The sequence below is a fragment of the Anomaloglossus baeobatrachus genome, chromosome 12 (assembly GCF_048569485.1).
Source record: "Anomaloglossus baeobatrachus isolate aAnoBae1 chromosome 12, aAnoBae1.hap1, whole genome shotgun sequence".
Lineage (NCBI taxonomy): Eukaryota > Metazoa > Chordata > Amphibia > Anura > Aromobatidae > Anomaloglossus > Anomaloglossus baeobatrachus.
The window spans coordinates 67,134,715-67,156,409 of record NC_134364.1 but is presented as its reverse complement, the minus strand read 5'-3'; the positions used below and the strand labels follow the sequence as shown (position 1 = coordinate 67,156,409).

Genomic DNA, 21,695 nt, shown 5'->3' with positions numbered 1-21,695 from the left:
GTCCTCTTTTCTTCCATCCGACATAGTCAGCAGCTGCTGCTGACTAAAAACAATGGAGCTATGCGTGCGTGTCTGACCTCCTTGCGCACAAAGCTAAAACTGAGGAATCTGTACTCCTACGGGAGGGTGTATAGCCAGAAGGGGAGGGGCCTTACACTTTTAAGTGTAGTTCTTTGTGCGGCCTCCAGAGGGCAGTAGCTATACACCCACTGTCTGGGTCTCCCAATTAGGAGCGAAAAAGAAAATAGCTTTCAGATTAACAGTGTTTCTCCCAACTGATATCTAAATGCCCCATTTAAGGAATACATTAACCCCTTCACGACCGGCCGATTTTTCGCTTTCCGTTTTTTTTTTTCGCCATTCTTTTTCTGAGAGACGTAACTTTTTTATTTTTCAGTCAATATGGTCATGTGAGGGCTCATTTTTTGCGGAACGAGCTGTACTTTTAAATGAAACCATCAGTTTTACCATATTGTGTACTAGAAAATGGCAAAAAAATTCCAAATGCTGAAAAATTGCAAAAAAAGTGCGATAGCACTATGGTTTTTGAGATATTTTATTCACTGTGTTCACTATATGGTAAAACTGATGTGTGGGTGTGATGCCTCAGGTCAGTGCGAGTTCGTAGACACCAAACATGTATAGGTTTACTTTTATATAAGGGGTTAAAAAAAAATCGGAAGTTTGTCCGAAAAAAGTGGCGCACGTTTTACGCCATATTCCGTGACCCGTAGCGTTCTCATTTTCTTTTTCGCTCCTAATTGGGAGACCCAGACAGTGGGTGTATAGCTACTGCCTCTGGAGGCCGCACAAAGAACTACACTTAAAAGTGTAAGGCCCCTCCCCTTCTGGCTATACACCCTCCCGTAGGAGTACGGATTCCTCAGTTTTAGCTTTGTGCGCAAGGAGGTCAGACACGCACGCATAGCTCCATTGTTTTTAGTCAGCAGCAGCTGCTGACTATGTCGGATGGAAGAAAAGAGGACACATACAGTGTCCCCAGCATGCTCCCTTCTCACCCCACTTATGTCGGAGGTGTTTGTAAGGTTGAGGTACCCATTGCGGGTACGGCGGCAGGAGCCCACATGCTGATTCCTTCCCCATCCCTTTTTACAGGGCTCTGGGTGAAGTGGGATTTACCGGTCTCCAGGCACTGAGACCGGGCTCCATCTACAGCCCCTGGAGAAGATGCTGGATGGAGCGGAGTACGTCAGGGACATGGCCCTGCTTCCTTAAGGTACTCTGGGTCCCCGTGCATTTGGCGCTCACACCGCAGCATGCTGGGTGTTGTAGTGCGCCGGGGGACGTCAGCGCTGCGGCGCCTGTGCCATGGCCTCATTCAGCTTAGCTGAAGCAGGCACACTTATGGGATCGGCCGCGCCGGCCGCTGGGGCTGCGGCACGGCTGGCACTTGTAGTGCGCCGGGGACTTCAGCGCGGCCTGCGCTTTTACGGCGGCCGCGCTGATAACTACAGTCCCCGGCTTTTTGCGGCCTGTTTCCGTTCGTTCCCGCCCCCGGACCTGCCAGTCAGGAGAGGGGCGGGACGCTGCCCACGTCTAGGACTCGGTCGCGCCGGCCGCTGGAATAGCGGCGCGGCTGGCACTTGTAGTGCGCCGGGGACTTCAGCGCGGCCCGCGCTTTTACGGCGGCCGCGCTGATAACTCGAGTCCCCGGCTTTTGCGGCCTGCTTTCGTTCGTTCCCGCCCCCAGACCTGCCAGTCAGGAGAGGGGCGGGACGCTGGCCAGTGCATCAGCGCTGAGGGCTGGAGTCGTTTTTACATACTCCAGCCCTCACAGTCAGCACAGAGGGGACACTGTTCCCGCACTTTTGTTTGGGAACTCCCACGGACCGCCCCTCTCCACACAAGCCGGCAGCCATTCTTGCCAGACACGCTGCGCTGCAGAGGGGAGCCGGGGAGACCCAGACAAGGCATTCTGCAGCCTCTTACCCGCTGTTCAGCGGGCGGTAAGCAGCCCTCAGGGCTCACCCCCTCTTGTGCTCGTAGTATTCTTAGTATTTTGTTGCTACAAATACTTTGTACTGCATAGCGCTGGTCGCCCTTTTGGCTATAGACTCTCTCACATGCAGAGAGCCAGCAGCATGTCGCCCGTAAAACGCAAGGGTGCCAAAGCACAGACATTATATGCTTCCTGCACCGCATGTGGGACTTTTCTACCGGCAGGCTCCACGGACCCCCATTGTGTGCAGTGCTCGGCCCCTGCGGCGCTTGCACAGTCGGGACCTCTGCTGGACGTGTCCCAGGGTGTACCACCTGTGAATGCTGTCCAGGTGACAGGAACTGAGTTTGCAGCTTTTGCTGACAGAATGTCTCTCACTATGTCACAAATTCTTGACACATTGCGAGCTAGGCCTGTACTTCAGACCACGGACACTGTGCAATCATTGCCCCCTGGTCCCCCTCAGCTCCTAGCTCCGGGACGGGCATCTACACCTCAGGGTGAAGACTCTGACTCGGACGATGGCCCCGGGCAGCCTAAGCGGGCTCGTTATGACGGGCCTTCACATTCATCTCAATGGTCTGGATCCCAGCGGGATGAATCTATGGGTGATGAGGCGGACGTAACTGATCAGGATTCTGATCCTGGGACCGCTCTCAATCTAGATACACCAGATGGTGACGCCATAGTTAATGATCTTATATTTAACATCAATAAGATGTTGAATATTTCCCCACCAGCTCCTCCTGTAGAGGAGTCAGCTTCGCAGCACGAGAGAATCCATTTCAGATACCCTAAGCGTACATTAAGCACTTTTCTGGACCACGCTGACTTCAGAGACGCAATCCAGAAACCCCACGCTTATCCTGAAAGGCGTTTTCCTAAACGACTTAAAGATACACGCTACCCTTTTCCCTCTGAAGTGGTCAAGGGTTGGACCCAGTGTCCAAAAGTGGATCCTCCAATTTCCAGGCTTGCAGCTAGATCCTTGGTTGCTGTTGAAGATGGAGCGGCACTTAAAGATGCCACTGACAGGCAGATGGAGCTCTGGCTGAAATCCATCTATGAAGCGATTGGAGCGTCATTAGCGCCTTCTTTTGCGGCCGTATGGGCACTCCAAGCTATCACGGCCGGGCTTGCGCGAGTCGACTCAGTCACACGTGCATTTGCCCCGCAGGTAGCACCATTGACCTCGCAAATGGCGGCATTCGCGTCGTACGCGATTAATGCTGTTCTGGACGCTACAAGCCGCACGGCAGTGGCGTCAGCCAACTCAGTTGTTTTGCGTAGGGCTCTGTGGTTGAGACATTGGAAAGCAGATTCTCATTCCAAGAAGTGCTTAACCAATTTGCCTTTTTCTCGTGACCGATTGTTTGGAGAGCGTTTGGATGAAATCATCAAACACTCCAAGGGTAAGGACTCTTCCTTACCGCAACACAGACAAAACAAGCCCCAACAGAGGAGGGGTCAGTCTGGTTATCGGTCCTTTCGAGGACAGGGCAGGTCCCAATTCGCCTCGTCAAAAAAGACTCAAAAAGACCAGAGACGTTCAAATCCTTGGAGGTCTCAGTCACGCCCAAAAAGACCAGCCGGAGGAACCGTTGCCAAAACGACGTCCTCCTGACTTGCGGTCTCCGATACCCACGCCCGCGGTCGGTGGGAGGCTGTCCCACTTTGGCGACATTTGGCTAGCAAGCGTCAAAGACCGTTGGGTGAGAGATATTCTATCTCACGGGTACAGGATAGAGTTCAGTTCTCGTCCGCCAACTCGTTTCTTCCGAACTTCTCCACCACCAGACCGAGCCGATGCTCTGTGGCAGGCGGTGGCCGCTCTAAAGGCGGAAGGAGTGGTGACCTCCGTCCCTCTTCAGGAACAGGGTCACGGTTTTTACTCCAATCTGTTTGTGGTCCCAAAAAAGGACGGATCGTATCGTCCCGTCCTGGATCTGAAGTTGCTCAACAGACACGTAAAAGTCAGGAGGTTCCGGATGGAATCCCTACGCTCCGTCATAGCCTCAATGTCTCAGGGAGATTTTCTAGCATCAATAGACATCAAAGATGCGTATCTCCACGTGCCGATTGCACCAGAGCATCAGCGTTTCCTACGTTTCGTCATACACGACGAGCACCTACAGTTCGTGGCGTTACCCTTCGGTCTGGCAACAGCCCCCCGGGTCTTCACCAAAGTCATGGCAGCAGTAGTAGCTGTTCTGCACTCGCAGGGTCACTCGGTCATCCCGTATCTAGACGACCTGCTTATAAAGGCATCCTCTCAAGAAGCATGCCAACACAGTCTGGAGGTGGCGCTAGACACTCTCCAGACTTTCGGGTGGATTATCAACTTTCCAAAGTCTCATCTAACCCCGACCCAATCTCTGACTTATCTTGGCATGGAGTTTCATACTCTATCAGCGATAGTGAGGCTTCCACTGGACAAGCAGTGCTCGCTACGGACTGGAGTGCAATCTCTCCTTCAGAGCCAGTCGCACTCACTGAGGCGCCTCATGCATTTCCTAGGAAAGATGGTAGCAGCAATGGAGGCAGTCCCGTTCGCGCAGTTTCATCTGCGCCCTCTCCAATGGGACATTCTGCGCCAATGGGATGGGAGATCGACGTCCCTCGACAGGACGGTCTCCCTCTCTCAGACTGCCAAGGACTCTCTACGTTGGTGGCTTCTCCCCAACTCATTGTCACAGGGAAAGTCGTTCCTTCCCCCGTCCTGGGCAGTGGTCACGACAGATGCGAGCCTATCAGGGTGGGGAGCGGTGTTTCTCCACCACAGGGCTCAGGGGACGTGGACTCAGGAAGAGTCCACCTTGCAGATCAATGTTCTGGAAATCAGAGCAATCTATCTTGCTCTGCGAGCCTTCCAACAATGGCTGGAAGGCAAGCACATTCGGATTCAGTCGGACAACTCCACAGCGGTGGCGTACATCAACCACCAAGGGGGAACACGCAGTCGCCAAGCTTTTCAAGAAGTCCAGCGGATTTTGACGTGGGTGGAAAGCAGAGCGTCCACCATATCTGCAGTTCACATCCCAGGCGTGGAAAACTGGGAAGCGGACTTTCTCAGTCGCCAGGGCATGGACGCAGGAGAATGGTCCCTTCACCCGGACGTGTTTCAACAGATCTGTTGCCGCTGGGGGTCGCCGGACGTCGATCTGATGGCGTCACGGCACAACAACAAGGTCCCAGTTTTCATGGCACGGTCTCACGATCACCGAGCGCTGGCGGCAGACGCATTGGTTCAGGATTGGTCGCAATTCCGACTCCCCTATGTGTTCCCACCTCTAGCATTGTTACCCAGAGTTCTCCGGAAAATCAAGTCCGACTGCCAGCGAGCCATACTCGTCGCTCCAAATTGGCCAAGAAGGTCGTGGTACCCGGATCTGTGGCATCTCACGGTAGGCCAGCCGTGGGCACTACCAGACCGTCCAGATCTGCTGTCTCAAGGGCCGTTTTTCCATCAGAATTCTGCGGCCCTGAACCTGACTGTGTGGCCATTGAGTCCTGGATCCTAGCGGCCTCAGGTTTATCTCAGGGAGTTGTTGCCACAATGAGACAGGCTAGAAAACCATCCTCAGCTAAGATCTATCACAGAACGTGGAAGATATTCTTAGCGTGGTGCTTGGCTCAAGGGTTTTCTCCCTGGCCATTTGCATTGCCAATTTTTCTTTCCTTCCTGCAGTCTGGGTTGGAAAAAGGTTTGTCCCTTAGCTCGCTTAAGGGTCAAGTCTCCGCGTTATCCGTATTCTTTCAGAAGCGCTTGGCACAGCTTTCTAAAGTACGCACGTTTCTCCAAGGAGTTTGTCATATCGTTCCTCCTTACAGACGGCCATTGGAACCCTGGGATCTGAACAAGGTTCTCCTTGCTCTTCAAAAGCCGCCTTTCGAGCCCTTGAAAGAGGTTCCCCTTTCTCGGCTTTCACAAAAGGTAGTTTTTCTTGTAGCGGTCACATCTCTTCGAAGAGTGTCCGAGCTGGCGGCGTTATCTTGCAAATCTCCCTTCCTGGTGTTTCACCAAGACAAGGTAGTACTGCGTCCAATTCCAGAGTTTTCTCCCAAGGTGGTTTCTTCCTTTCATCTCAATCAGGATATCACTTTGCCATCTTTGTGTCCGCATCCAGTTCACCAATTTGAAAAGGGTTTACATCTGTTGGACCTGGTGAGAGCACTCAGGATTTACATTTCTCGCACGGCGCCTCTACGCCGTTCGGATGCGCTCTTTGTCCTAGTCGCTGGTCAGCATAAGGGATCGCAAGCTTCCAAATCCACCCTGGCGCGGTGGATCAAGGAACCAATTCTTTACACATACCGTTCTGCTGGGCTTCAGATTCCATCTGGACTGAAGGCCCATTCTACCAGAGCCGTTGGTGCGTCCTGGGCGTTGAGGCATCAGGCTACGGCTCAGCAAGTGTGCCAGGCGGCTACCTGGTCGAGTCTGCACACGTTTACCAAACACTATCAAGTGCATACCTACGCTTCGGCAGACGCCAGCCTAGGTAGACGGGTCCTTCAGGCGGCGGTGGCCCACCTGTAGGAAGAGGCTGTATGACAGCCCGTTCATGTGGTATCTTTTTACCCACCCAGGGACTGCTTTTGGACGTCCCACTGTCTGGGTCTCCCAATTAGGAGCGAAAAAGAAGAAGGGAATTTTGTTTACTTATCGTAAATTCCTTTTCTTCTAGCTCCAATTGGGAGACCCAGCACCCGCGCTATTTGTTTTTAGGGTTTCGTTTTTTTCGGGTGCACATGTTGTTCACGTTGTTTCTTAAGTTCTCCGATCTAGTTATCGGATTGAATTTGTTTTTGAAACTGTTATTGGCTTTCCTCCTTCTTGCTTTGGTACTAAAACTGAGGAATCCGTACTCCTACGGGAGGGTGTATAGCCAGAAGGGGAGGGGCCTTACACTTTTAAGTGTAGTTCTTTGTGCGGCCTCCAGAGGCAGTAGCTATACACCCACTGTCTGGGTCTCCCAATTGGAGCTAGAAGAAAAGGAATTTACGGTAAGTAAACAAAATTCCCTTCTTTCGGGATCTTAGGCTCAATGACGGCTTATTTTTTGCGTCTCGAGCTGACGTTTTTAACGGTACCATTTTTGCGCAGATGCTACGTTTTGATCGCCTCTTATTGCATTTTGCGCAAAAGTTGTGGCGACAAAAAAAGTCGTTTTGGCGTTTGGAATTTTTTTGCCGCTACGCCGTTTACTGATCAGGTTAATTGATTTTATATTTTGATAGATCGGGCGTTTCTGAACGCGGCGATACCAAATGTGTGTATATTTTTTATTTTTTTAACCCTTTAATTTTCAATGGGGCGAATGGGGGGTGATTTGAACTTTTAGGTTGTTTTGTTTTTTTTTAATTTTTTAAAACTTATTTTTTAACTTTTTTTTTTTATTTTATTAGTCCCCCTAGGGGGCTATTGCGATCAGCATTCCGATCGCTCTGCAGTATCTGCTGATCACAGCTGGAAGGCTGTAAACAGCAGATACGCTGTCTTTCTCTTTTGCTGTGCCCCGGGCACAGCGAAAGTGAAACCAAGTCATGTGTAGTACAGGAGTCATCACATGACCCTGTGCTACCATGACAACTATCGGGAGTCACGTGATCGCGTCACGTGACTTCCGGTTTCGGGCGGTAAGTAAATGCTTACCGCAATCGCGCTTATAATGGCGCTGTCATGTATTGACAGCGCCATATAAGGGGTTAATCGGCACGAGCAGATAACGATTCTGCTCGTGCCTAGCAGGCACACATCTCAGCTGTGAAAATCAGCTGAGATGTGTGCCGATCGCGGCATGCTGCCGCCGGAGGACCGCGGGCAGTAAGATTATGTCATTTAGGACGTAATTTTACGGCCCGCGGTCGTTAAGGGGTTAATGGCCGATTATTCCCAAACACCCCCCTATACACTGTCTATGGGACTGCCGGTGATGGGATCAGCACCCTGTATTTTTTGAGCAGTCCTATAGAGAATGAATGGAGCAGTGATGAGCAAGGACAGGTGATACTTTTCACATAGGGAATACCCTGTAAGGTCATCATGTTAGAGTTGCATTTCTGCTCCATTCAAAGTATCGCACTGATGAAAATTGCCAAATACTGCGATCAGGACTTCAAATGTGGCAGGAGAACACATGGACGACTGCCACGTTATTCATGATATGGCCTCGACTCAATCTACAAAGACAATACCTGCTGAGCATCAAACGGCCGGCCTCGACAACTATCCCACCCAGAGGACAGCAATGTGTCTGCACACTCAATATCATCAGATAGTGGAGGAAGAAGTGCTGCACACCGCCATGAACACACAACTATCCAACCATTCATACTGACCCTTGGATCCCACACGGGCAGGTTAAGGTTACACTCCTCAGGCTGCTTCAGCAGAACAGGATTTGGCCATTCCCTTTAAGAAAAATTGAGAAAAAAACCAAACCAGAGCAGATTAGCATACACTATAGAAACACACAAAGCGATTCTAAACAATGCAATGTGAACAGAGTGTAACGTTACAATTTCTTTTTAACTTACCATTTGGAAAACACCAGGAAAAACTTATGGACAAGTGTGGATGCTATTGCGTTTGGATACAACTGGCATGTTCTTGCCACTAACATCGCCCAGGAGACTCCACCAAGAAATCCTAGGATGTTGGAATATATGTTATGGCCTACAGAAGAGGAGCAGACATTAGTGAGGTTCCTAGGAGGCAGTAAAAGGACATTAAGGGTTAAGTTTGGCTGAGTGACTTACGCTTGGCCCATAGTTTGATTGCTCTCAAAGTTAACCTGAAGTTATCAATGTTCGGTACTAGATGGAGGATTTCATCGGTTACTCTGCAACCTGGGGAAGAGATAATAAAATCGAGACGATGGCTGTGAGGACGCGGGCGACTACAGTCAGTGTGTTCTAGTGGGGTTTACAAAATTGTGGAAAAAAATAAATATTTAAAATATTAATCAATTTAAGTAGGGAAAGGATGAAATTGTAGAGATAAGGCCTCCGGTGCATACACGTACCCAGGCAAAATCTTGTGCCTGTGCAGAGACATTGCCGGCCTTATTGTGGGCAGAGCAGAAAGCATTGGTGCGCGTGCACGAGCCGGCAATGTCTCTGCACAGGTTAGAGGTTTTGCTCAGCTACTTGAATAGCGCCAGAGGAGTCATCCACATCAATCCTCAGAGGAGGACGGCGATCAGCACTGAAAGGAGGCACAAGAGCAGCAAAATAGGACGCCCATCGGACCGGACCCAACGATTAGCATACATGGTGGGAGGAGATTTTATAAAGGTATTTGTGGGGTCTACAGGGGGAGTCCGGGGACAACATGCACCTTTACAGAATGAAGCACAGGTGCTGATAGTTTTGGTTTGGAACACAAAAATCTGGTTCCCTATAATTCTACCAAATAAAACTGATCTGATGTGAAGAATTTGCACATTAACTGCAAGTGCAGTGGGACCTAACAAAGAATTCCCAACAACAGCGTCAACATTTGATTGACAGCTCAGTGCAGCCTCGTCTGTCGCCCCTGACTCAGATCTCGTGCACGGATGCAGACCAGGCACTTGTGTTACATCTCAGTGAGGGGCGGCAGATGACAGAGGCTGGACTGACCTGTCAATCAATGGCAGGAGCCAGGCAGGGAGGGCTGCACTGCAGATAATTTGCATATAACTACAATACAAGAAATGTATGGATTGAATCCGGGTAAAAGTGACTATACAGCCAGTTAGTAGAAATATCTCCTGACTGATTCCCATTAAAAAGTTATTATCTGGTATCTGAAGACATGAGGTCATTGGAATAACCTAAGTCCTAAAAGCTAAATGGAGGACTATGTAGCATATTCTATCACATTAATGTGGTGTTCCCATACTATAAAGTGATGACCTCTCTTGGCTATGTACCACTTTATAATCCGTGGGGGAAGGGGTGTGGGTCCAAACACTGGAACCCTTAGGCTAGGGCCACATGGGGATTACGGCAATCCCCTCGCATGACACTAGGCTCACACTGGCAGTACAGCAGAGCCGAGTGTCATGCGAGTATCCCTGCAACTGAGGTGCGATCGGACCTCAGCTGCCGGGGGCGGGTCGGCACTGAGGAGGAGAGGGAGGGATTTATCTCCCCCTCTCCTCCGTAGACAGCTATTGCCATTCTCACCCTGCACTCGCGGTACACCGGTGGACTGCGAGTTCAGTGCGATTTTTCTCTCGCACTATAGACTTGAATGGATGCGAGGGAAAACAGGATCGCATTACAGTCGCAGCACGCTGCGATTGTTTTCTGCGATTAGGGCTGAGAAAAAAATCGCTCATGTGTGCCGGCGAATATTGGTCCGAGTGGAATGCGATTTTTTTATCCCACTCCACTCACACCGATTTTCATGCCGTGTGGCTTAGGCCCTATGGTGCGTGCCCACAATCAGTGTTTGCAGCATTTTGGATGTAGCGTCTTTTCGCTGCGTCCAAAACTCTGCATTGTAGAGTACAAGCATAGTGGATGGGATTTCTAGAAATCCTGTGCCCACTGTGCTTTTTTTTTTACGCAGCAGACACTGACCTGCGGAGCGTCTTTCCAGACCGCAGCATGTCAATTGTTTGCAGCGGATTTGCATGCGTCCTCAGTAGGGAGAACACAAGCGAGAGACCGCAGCGCACTGAACCCTGATTGTGGGCACATGCAGCTGCGTCTCCTGCGGAGGAGGCTCGTGGCCCCGCAGGTCAGGACCCACTGCGTCCAGAACGCAGTGAGTCCTGATCGTGGGCACATACCCTTATTAGAGAATGAAGGTGCTGTAATACTGTATCCCTGTCACCATTCTTACCCCTTCACTTAATTATAAAATGCTAGAACTGTTTGGTCAATAGTGATGAGTGAGCGTGCTCCCCACAGCTCGTTACCCGATCGAGCCGTGAGCACCCGAGTTTGAAAATGCTTGTGTTTCCCATCGACTTCCATTATACTTGAGTCACGTCTGAGAAACCTGATGAAACTCGATCAAGTAACGAGCACACTCGCTCATCACTATAGATAAATTATTCACCTCAGACGTATTTTAGAACCATCATCTAATATAGAGGACTCACCATTAAGACTCCGTATACACCTTATGTCTAAGTTCTTCAGCAGGCTATCATCTCGTAGGTCCAAGTCCTCAGGAATTGTCTGAAGTGCAAGTCTTGCAAATAAAATATCAATCTGAAAAGGAATAAAAATGCAATAAATCCACAAAAGACAAATTGTACATACGAAACAGCAAAAGATACATTTGTGTCCACACAGCAAGGTCAAGCAAAGACTTTGTGCTGGGATAGGGATAGACATGCAGATTTAGGCAACAAACTGCACCAAAACTGCATCATACGCACAGGGCCTGAAGCTTCAGAACAGTTTTCTAATTACACAAGATCAGAATTTGCTTTTATTATAGAATCACAATAACTCAAGTAACAAACAGTAAAAGTGGTTACCTCTATCCCATCAAAGCAAAGCTTGATCACAGGTACAAAAGCTTCTTCCACAGCCTAAAGAAACAAAAAAAGAAAATACATTTTATGAAGCCATAAAGGTTGCTTGTGACATTAATGGTGACCACAGTCTAATATTAAACGAGGCCAAAAACAACCCGACTGGGAAGCACAACACTAAAGCTAAGCTCATGCACATCTGCCGGTAGCAGAGAAGGAAAATTATTTATGATCATTGATTTACAATGCCGCCACATTCTGTAGGACGCACTCACCAGACGCGTCACAGACAAAGCAGATCGGTCGCCAGATTTCACAATACAAACCGTATACATTATTAAATAGATCTTAGACCTGGAGACTTATACTTCCTTTGAAAATCCATGTCAGAATGACTGTACTATCTGTATTATTAAAATGAGCATTTTGAGTCCAACTAAAGAGCACAACAGCGCAAGCCCAAGTTTTAAATTAAGCACAAAGGCTATGGTTCAGGCCCCCCCAAAACAAACAAAACAATTTGGCCTGATTGTATTTATATTTTGGACTAAGAATAAATGAAGCTTTGAATCTAATATCACCTTGAGGACAACGAGCTCCAATTCCACATTTTTAACTTCCCATCTACTCCACCCAGTCTGACAGACAGCTACAGATTGTACTGAGCAGTGTGAGATGTCAAGCACAGCAGGGAGGAGGGACACTGAGATGTCGTCAATCCCGTTAGGAAACTTGAGAGTAAAGGGTGCTTTACACACTGCGACATTGCTAGTGATATCGTTAGCGATGTAACACGCCAGATTGCACATACGATTTGCCGAGATTGCACATGTGACCTGCGCTACAAAAATGACTTGTGCGATCTCGGCAAATCTTATCTGCAATCTGGTGTTTCACATCGCTAACGAGATCGCTAGAGATGTCGCAGCGTGTAAAGAACCCTTTAAGTCTCAATTAATAGGAATTATACAGTCCTTCTGACAGGAATTTTCACAGTAAATACACTAGTCACATCAGGTCTCAGCTCTATTAATGTATGCAGTTGGTGTCAAATCAGGTGACAAAGCTGCCGTAAAGGACAATCCAGAGTAAAAGAAGAGCCGTTTTAGCACACATCAGGTACTGAGGTGGATCTCAAGCACGCAGATACATTATACACTCAACTGAATCATCATTTGTGAACAATTAAAAGAGCAAAGCTTTAAAGGTCGGGGTCCTATACTTACACGAAGGTCCTTAACTTCATCTTGCAGCTTCAACTTGTCATAGAAGGAAGAAAAAAAGTCGCTTCTGTCTACATGTCTGGGAGCCACACACAAGGCGTCGATATCAGCACCTGTCATCAGACAGTACACAATGATTCAACAAGAACAATACAAATAGTAGAAAACGACATCACCCCTAAAGCTGGTGTCACACTAAACGACAGCAACAACGACGTCGCTGTTACGTCACCATTTTCGGTGACGTAACAGCGACCTTGTAAGTCGCTGTTATGATCGCTGCTTAGCTGTCAAACACAGCAGAAGCAGCGATCATAAGGTCGCTGTGCTACATGTTCAGAGAGCAGGGAGCCACGCTTAGCGCTGGCTCCTTGCTCTCCTGCAGCACACATCGGGTTAATTAACCCGATGTGTGCTGCAGCTACATGTCACAGTTCAGAGAGCAGGGAGCCGCGCTTAGCGCTGGCTCCTTGCTCTCCTGCAGCACACATCGGGTTAATTAACCCGATGTGTGCTGCAGCTACATGTCACAGTGCAGTGAGCAAGGAGCCGCGCGCACTGCTTAGCGCTGGCTCCTTGCTCTCCTTGCTACAGTATACATCGGGTTAATTACCCGATGCGTACTGCAGCCACATGTCACAGTGCAGGAGCCGGCACTGGCAGCAAGAGCGGAGGCTGGTAACCAGCGTAAACATCGGGTAACCAGGGAAAGGTCTTCCCTTGGTTACCCGATGTTTACGCTGGTTACAGCTTACCGCAGCTGCCAGTGCCGGCTCCTGATCGCTTCATTTCGTCGCTCTCTCGCTGTCACACACAGCGATGTGTGTGTCACAGCGGGGGAGTGACGACCAAAAAATGAAGCTGGACATTCAGCAACGACCGGCGACCTCACAGCAGGGGCCAGGTCGTTGCTGGATGCCACACACAGCGACAGCGACGTCGCTGCAACGTCACAGAAAATGGTGACGTAGCAGCGACGTCGTTGTCGTCGTCGTTATGTGTGACACCAGCTTAACACTTTACAGACTTTGCAAATAGGACCGGGAAGATTCATGGTCGGTCTCCAGCTGCAGATACTATGTACAGACCTTTTGTATGGACGCCCAATCTGTATGATCCAAAAGTAAATATTTTGCCGCCGACATTTTCAATTACAGACTGCGGTAAATTCTGGTAAGAAAAAATAAAAAAAGAAAAAATCTTAAGACGCGGGAAACAATTATATATTGTAAAGGTTGAGTAGCTATATGTATAAAAATATATATATATATATATTATATATAAAAATCTCTGCTACTAGTGACTTAATAAACACAATAGGAGGAAAGTGGGAAGGGGCTGCCAACACTGGAGAACACGAGTGGCCTACTTACTACCATAATATAGAGAAAGGAGCAAACATCTCACATTGCTAGACCTCTTACCTTGAGTTCACTGATCTCACGAATCCATTCCTTAACCAAATTGTTCAGTTTCCCCAAAATTAAAATTCTGAAAAAGAAGAAAAAAAAGTTTAATCATGGAAAAATGCATTCACTAAAATAAAATAATCTGGGTGCTGTAATGCAAGTGTGACGGTAGTGATTCCAGGTACTTAAAGGGAACCTGTCACCAGATTTGGTGACTATAGGCTGCGGCCAACACCAGTGGGCTCTTATATACAGCCTTCAAACATGCTGTATATAAGAGCCCAGGCTGCTGTGTAGAACATAAAAATGACTTTAGTACTCACCAAAATGGTCAGTATGGTGCAGATGGATATCTCCGTTGTCCGGGTGCGCCACCTCCTCTTTCGGCCATCTTTGTCCTCCTCCTTCTGAAGCCTAAGTCATGCACACGCGCAGGCATTGAGCTCCTGCGCAGGCGCAATTTGATCTGCCCTGAGCAAAGTAGATCAAAGTATTGTAGTGCGCATGAGTGGGCCCTCAATGCCGGCGAGTGTGGATGACGTAGGACGTGTCATGCACCCAGGCTTCAGAAGGAGGACAAAGATGGCCGAAAGAGGAGGCGCCGCACCTGAACAATGGACACACCCATCTGCACGATAACTGTTTAGGTGAGTATTATAAAGTCATTTTCACGCTCTACACAGTGGCCTTGGTTCTTATATACAGCATGTTAGAATGCTGTATATAAGAGCCCACTGGTGGTTGCAAGCAGCATATAGTCGCCAAATCTGGTGACATTCACTTTAACATAGCACTTGATACCATGTACCGGCATACTGCTGCGTATAAGGCACTGTTCACATTGCTGTGAGGCGGCCACTGCAGTAGACAGTGTTGCTTCCAGAGTTATCTATCTTGATCGGTGGGGGTGCAAAGTGTTGAACCCCCACCATCAGATAAAAGGGATAGATCAAATTAGTCCTGGATGTGAGAATACGGCCTAAATAATTCACTTTACCCTTCTCATTACTGGACAAAGTGGGTTGGAAGGAGGGAAGGGGGTGGTGATGTCCTTGCAATTCAAAAACCTCAAATGTGATCACATTACCATGATTTGGTAAGGTATAAACTAATTACATACGGGATGCTTCCCCTGGCCCATTCTGGTTTGTTATACCAAGAGCGATTATATGTGTATATATATTTTGCTCCTTACCTCCTCTGCAATTCTTCCTCCTCTTCAAAAACTCCAAACGGTTTCAATGTGTCTATGAGCTTGTGGGTGAGGGTGCAATCAGTTTCCTTTGGAGTGGCTAAACTGATTGGGGAGGTGATGCCATAGTTCTTCTGCGCTTGCGGCTGTGTTCCCTGGTTTGTCAGTGGACTAAAGGGGGGGAAAAAAAAAAAAAAAGAAGGATACAGCGATGACCATAGAAATATAAGCAAATAAAAACCAAAACAAACAAAAGCGCTAAAAGACCAAAGACCACAGTAGATGCTTCTGACAATCCAGCACTTTCCTACTACCCTCAGCACATGCAGAGCATTATTACATATTTACCAATACTAAACAATTGATCCTTTGTCCAGATGTTACTTGGATTATATATGCTGCTCGCTGGCCGACTTCTCTGTAAGGACCCACCAGTACAGAGGGGTCCCTGTATGTTATTACACTGGTGATAGACAATAAAGACTGATGATCTGCCCAAATCTAATGCTTCTTTCCCATTACATAGTGAAATGGCGGCACAGTTTTACCCAAGTAACAGTTCGTCCTGTTATCCGGAATCCTAAAGAATGATCCCCCATATTAAAAGTGATCATCTACTCAAAGGATCGGCGATAACTTGCAGATAGATAGTGGAGCGACTACTGGGATCCGGGCCAATCTAGAGAATGGAGCTCTGAGCTGCCCACTTACAAGAGCAGCGGAGGCGGCCCATGTGCGATCCCACTCCATTCACTCTATGGGACGCAGTGCCAGTCTCACAGAGGACGCATGCACGGCTGCCACTATTTCTAACAGCTCCATTCTTGGAATTGGAGGGTGTCCCAGCAGCTGAACCACCACTGATCTGCAAGTTATAACCTATTAGTTGACCCATTAATGACTGCGGGCAGTAAAATTATGTCCTAAACCCCCTAGGGGTAAACCCAGCCGGCTGCTGCGAGCATCCAGTGGAGAACCCCGCAGATGTCAGCGGATTTGAACAGCTGACATGTGTGCCTCACAGGCCTGGGTAGATTTGCAATCCACTCGGGTATGTTAAGGCCCAGTGCCCACGCTGTGTAGTTATGACGCGTATTTTCAGAAATCTGTAGCAAAATCTGCATGCCCATTGTGAAGCCAGAAAGGTCTATTAGAATTCAAACGTGCCGTGCCCACGTTGCTTATTTTTCCCTTGCGTATTTGGTGCAGAAAAAAAAGAAGGGAATTTTGTTTACTTACCGTAAATTCCTTTTCTTCTAGCTCCTATTGGGAGACCCAGACAATTGGGTGTATAGCTTATGCCTCCGGAGGTCACACAAAGCATTACACTTAAAAGTGTAAACCCCTCCCCTCTGCCTATACACCCCCCCGTGCATCACGGGCTCCTCAGTTTTGGTGCAAAAGCAGGAAGGAGGAAACTTCTAAATTGGTCTAAGGTAAATTCAATCCGAAGGATATTCGGAGAACTTAAACCATGAACCAAAGAACAATTCAACATGAACAACATGTGTACACAAAAGAACAACAGCCCGAAGGGAACAGGGGCGGGTGCTGGGTCTCCCAATAGGAGCTAGAAGAAAAGGAATTTACGGTAAGTAAACAAAATTCCCTTCTTCTTTGTCGCTCCATTGGGAGACCCAGACAATTGGGACGTCCAAAAGCAGTCCCTGGGTGGGTAAAAGAATACCTCGGTAAAAGAGCCGAAAGACGGCCCCCTTCCTACAGGTGGGCAACCGCCGCCTGGAGGACTCGCCTACCTAGGCTGGCATCTGCCGAAGCGTAGGTATGCACCTGATAGTGCTTCGTGAAAGTGTGCAGACTCGACCAGGTAGCCGCCTGACACACCTGCTGAGCCGTAGCCTGGTGCCGCAATGCCCAGGACGCACCCACGGCTCTGGTAGAATGGGCTTTCAGTCCTGAAGGAACCGGAAGGCCAGAAGAACGGTAGGCTTCAAGAATTGGTTCCTTGATCCACCGAGCCAAGGTTGACTTGGAAGCCTGCGACCCTTTACGCTGGCCAGCGACAAGGACAAAGAGCGCATCCGAGCGGCGCAGGGGCGCCGTACGAGAAATGTAGAGCCGGAGTGCTCTCACGAGATCTAACAAGTGCAAATCCTTTTCACATTGGTGAACTGGATGAGGACAAAAAGAAGGTAAGGAGATATCCTGATTGAGATGAAAAGGGGATACCACCTTAGGGAGAAATTCCGAAACCGGACGCAGAACCACCTTGTCCTGGTGAAACACCAGGAAGGGGGCTTTGCATGACAGTGCAGCTAGCTCAGACACTCTGCGAAGTGATGTGACTGCCACTAGGAAGACCACCTTCTGCGAGAGGCGACAAAGAGAAATATCTCTCATTGGCTCGAAGAAGGGAATTTTGTTACTTACCGTAAATTCCTTTTCTTCTAGCTCTTATTGGGAGACCCAGACGATTGGGGTATAGCTACTGCCCTCCGGAGGCCACACAAAGCACTACACTAAAAAGTGCAAGGCCCCTCCCCTTCTGGCTATACCCCCCCGTGGTATCACGGGTTCTCCAGTTTTAGTGCCAAAGCAAGAAGGAGGAAGCCAATAACTGGTTTAAACAAATTAACTCCGAATAACGTCGGAGAACTGAAAAACCGTTCAACATGAACAACATGTGTACCCGCAAACAACAAAAAAAATCCCGAAGGACAACAGGGCGGGTGCTGGGTCTCCCAATAAGAGCTAGAAGAAAAGGAATTTACGGTAAGTAACAAAATTCCCTTCTTCTTCAGCGCTCTATTGGGAGACCCAGACGATTGGGACGTCCAAAAGCTGTCCCTGGGTGGGTAAAGAGATACCTCATGTTAGAGCTGCAAAACAGCCCTCCCCTACGGGGATGTCACTGCCGCCTGCAGGACTCTTCTACCTAAGCTGGCATCCGCCGAAGCATAGGTATGCACCTGATAATGTTTGGTGAAAGTGTGCAGACTCGACCAGGTAGCTGCCTGGCACACCTGTTGAGCCGAAGCCTGGTGTCGCAAAGCCCAGGACGCACCCACAGCTCTGGTTGAGTGGGCTTTCAGCCCTGAAGGAACCGGCAGCCCAGCAGAACGGTAGGCTTCCAGAATTGGTTCTTTGATCCATCGAGCCAGGGTGGCTTTAGAAGCCTGCGACCCCTTGCGCTGGCCAGCGACAAGGACAAAAAGTGCATCTGAACGGCGGATAGGCGCCGTGCGAGAAATATAGATTCTGAGTGCTCTCACCAGATCTAGCAAACGTAAGTCTTTCTCATACCGGTGAACCGGCTGAGGACAAAAGGAAGGCAAGGATATATCCTGATTAAGATGAAACGAGGATACGACCTTAGGGAGAAACTCCGGAATGGGGCGCAGCACTACCTTGTCCTGGTGGAACACCAGGAAGGGAGCCTTGGATGACAGAGCTGCCAGCTCAGACACTCGCCGAAGCGATGTGATCGCAACAAGAAACGCCACTTTCTGTGACAGGCGAGAAAAGGAAACGTCCTTTAGAGGCTCGAAGGGCGGCTTTTGCAGAGCAACTAGTACTCTGTTCAGATCCCATGGATCTAACGGCCGCTTGTACGGGGGCACAATATGACAGACCCCCTGTAGGAACGTGCGCACCTTAGGAAGACGTGCTAGACGCTTCTGAAAAAACACAGATAGTGCCGAGACTTGCCCTTTAAGGGAGCTGAGCGACAATCCCTTTTCCAACCCCGATTGCAGGAAGGAAAGAAAGGTGGGCAATGAAAATGGCCAAGGGGATACTCTCTGTGCAGAGCACCAGGATAAGAAAATCTTCCACGTTCTGTGGTAGATCTTAGCAGACGTTGACTTCCTAGCTTGTCTCATTGTGGCTACGACTCCTTGAGATAATCCTGCGGACGCTAGGATCCAGGACTCAATGGCCACACAGTCAGGTTCAGGGCCGCAGAATTCTGATGGAAAAACGGCCCTTGGGACAGTAAGTCTGGTCGGTCTGGCAGTGACCATGGTCGACCGACCGTGAGATGCCACAGATCCGGATACCACGATCTCCTCGGCCAGTCTGGGGCGACGAGTATGACGCGGCTGCAATCGGATCTGATCTTGCGTAACACTCTGGGCAAGAGTGCCAGAGGTGGGAAGACGTATGGGAGCCGGAACTGCGACCAATCTTGAACTAATGCGTCTGCCGCCAGAGCTCTTTGATCGCGCGACCTCGCCATGAATGCCGGGACCTTGTTGTTGTGCCGGGACGCCATTAGGTCGACGTCCGGCACTCCCCATCGGCGACAGATTTCCTGAAACACGTCCGGGTGAAGGGACCACTCCCCTGCGTCCATGCCCTGGCGACTGAGGAAGTCTGCTTCCCAATTTTCTACGCCTGGGATGTGAACCGCGGATATGGTGGATGCTGTGTCCTCCACCCACATTAGAATGCGCCGGACTTCTTGGAACGCTTGCCGACTGCGCGTCCCTCCTTGGTGGTTGATGTATGCCACCGCTGTGGAGTTGTCCGACTGGATTCGGATCTGCTTTCCTTCCAGCCACTGTTGGAAGGCCAGTAGGGCAAGATACACTGCCCTGATTTCCAGAACATTGATCTGAAGGGTGGACTCCTGCGGAGTCCACGTCCCCTGGGCCCTGTGGTGGAGAAACACTGCTCCCCACCCTGACAGACTCGCATCTGTCGTGACCACTGCCCAGGATGGGGGCAGGAAGGATCTTCCCTGAGACAATGAGGTGGGAAGGAGCCACCATTGTAGAGAGTCCTTGGCCGTCTGGGAAAGAGAGACTTTCCTGTCCAGGGACGTTGACTTCCCATCCCATTGGCGGAGAATGTCCCATTGAAGTGGGCGCAGATGAAACTGCGCAAAGGGAACTGCTTCCATGGCTGCCACCATCTTCCCGAGGAAGTGCATGAGGCGCCGTAAGGGGTGCGACTGGCCTTGAAGGAGGGATTGCACCCGTCTGTAGGGACCGCTGCTTGTTCAGCGGAAGCTTCACTCTCGCTGCTCGAGTATGAAACTCCATGCCAAGATACGTTAGCGACTGTGACGGTGACAGATTCGACTTTGGAAAGTTGATGATCCATCCGAACGTCTGTAGAGTCTCCAGCGTAGCATGTAGACTGAGTTGGCATGCCTCTTGAGAGGGTGCCTTGACAAGTAGATCGTCTAGGTAAGGGATCACCGAGTGTCCCTGAGAGTGCAAGACTGCTACCACCGCCGCCATGACCTTGGTGAAGACCCGGGGGGCTGTCGCCAGACCGAATGGCAGAGCTACGAACTGAAGATGGTCGTTTCCTATCACAAAACGTAGAAAACGTTGATGTTCTGTAGCAATTGGCACGTGGAGATAAGCATCTTTGATGTCTATTGAGGCAAGGAAGTCTCCTTGAGACATTGAGGCAACGACAGAGCGGAGGGTTTCCATCCGGAACCGTCTGGCGTGCACATGTTTGTTGAGCAGCTTTAGATCCAGAACAGGACGGAACGAGCCGTCCTTTTTTGGAACCACAAAGAGATTGGAGTAAAACCCTCGCCCTTGTTCCTGAGGCGGTACAGGAACCACTACTCCTTCCGCTCTTAGGGAGTCCACCGCCTGCAGCAGGGCATCTGCTCGGTCTGGATGTGGGGAGGTTCTGAAGAACCGAGCTGGAGGACGAGAACTGAACTCGATTCTGTACCCGCGAGACAAAATGTTTGTCACCCACCGGTCTTTGACCTGTGACATCCAAATGTCGGAAAAGCGGGAGAGCCTGCCCCCGACCGGAGATGCGGAGGGGGGGGGCTGGAAGTCATGAGGTAGCCGCTTTGGAAGCGGTTCCTCCATTTGCTTTCTTGGGGCGTGCGTGAGCCCGCCAGGAATCTGAGACTCTTTGCGTCCTCTGCGTCCCTTTGGACGAGGAGAATTGTGTCTTGCCCGAACCTCGAAAGGACTGAAACCTCTGCTGCCATTTTTTCTGCTGAGGTTTGCTTGATCTGGGCTGGGGTAAGGAAGAGTCTTTACCCTTGGACTGTTTAATGATGTCAGCCAATGGCTCGCCAAACAGTCTATCTCTAGATAAAGGCAAGCTGGTTAAACATTTTTTGGAACCAGCATCTGCTTTCCAGTCCTTTAACCACAAGGCTCTGCGCAAAACTACCGAATTGGCGGACGCCATTGAGGTGCGGCTGGTAGATTCTAGGACCGCATTGATCGCGTAAGACGCAAACGCAGACATCTGCGAGGTAAGGGACGCCACTTGCGGCACCGCTGGATGTATGATAGCATCCACTTTTGCTAAACCAGCTGAAATAGCTTGGAGTGCCCATACGGCTGCGAATGCTGGAGCAAACGACGCGCCGATAGCTTCATAGACAGATTTTAACCAAAGGTCCATCTGTCTGTCATTGGCATCCTTAAGTGAAGCGCCATCCTCCACTGCAACTATGGATCTAGCTGCAAGTTTGGA

The 21,695-nt window shown here is 49.6% G+C and overlaps 1 protein-coding gene across 1 annotated transcript in view; it reads right to left on the bottom strand.

Annotated features, from left to right (window-relative positions):
* Positions 1 to 21,695, bottom strand: part of PAPOLA (poly(A) polymerase alpha) — a 65,415-nt gene that overhangs the window by 27,347 nt on the left and 16,373 nt on the right. The window contains exons 2-10 of the mRNA XM_075330542.1: positions 15,270 to 15,437; positions 14,090 to 14,156; positions 13,754 to 13,835; positions 12,669 to 12,778; positions 11,446 to 11,499; positions 11,062 to 11,173; positions 8,723 to 8,812; positions 8,501 to 8,639; positions 8,303 to 8,375 (exon numbers count right to left, since the gene is read on the bottom strand). Of these exons, the coding sequence (XP_075186657.1) occupies positions 8,303 to 8,375; positions 8,501 to 8,639; positions 8,723 to 8,812; positions 11,062 to 11,173; positions 11,446 to 11,499; positions 12,669 to 12,778; positions 13,754 to 13,835; positions 14,090 to 14,156; positions 15,270 to 15,437 (895 nt within the window). The remainder of the gene's footprint in view (positions 1 to 8,302; positions 8,376 to 8,500; positions 8,640 to 8,722; positions 8,813 to 11,061; positions 11,174 to 11,445; positions 11,500 to 12,668; positions 12,779 to 13,753; positions 13,836 to 14,089; positions 14,157 to 15,269; positions 15,438 to 21,695) is intronic.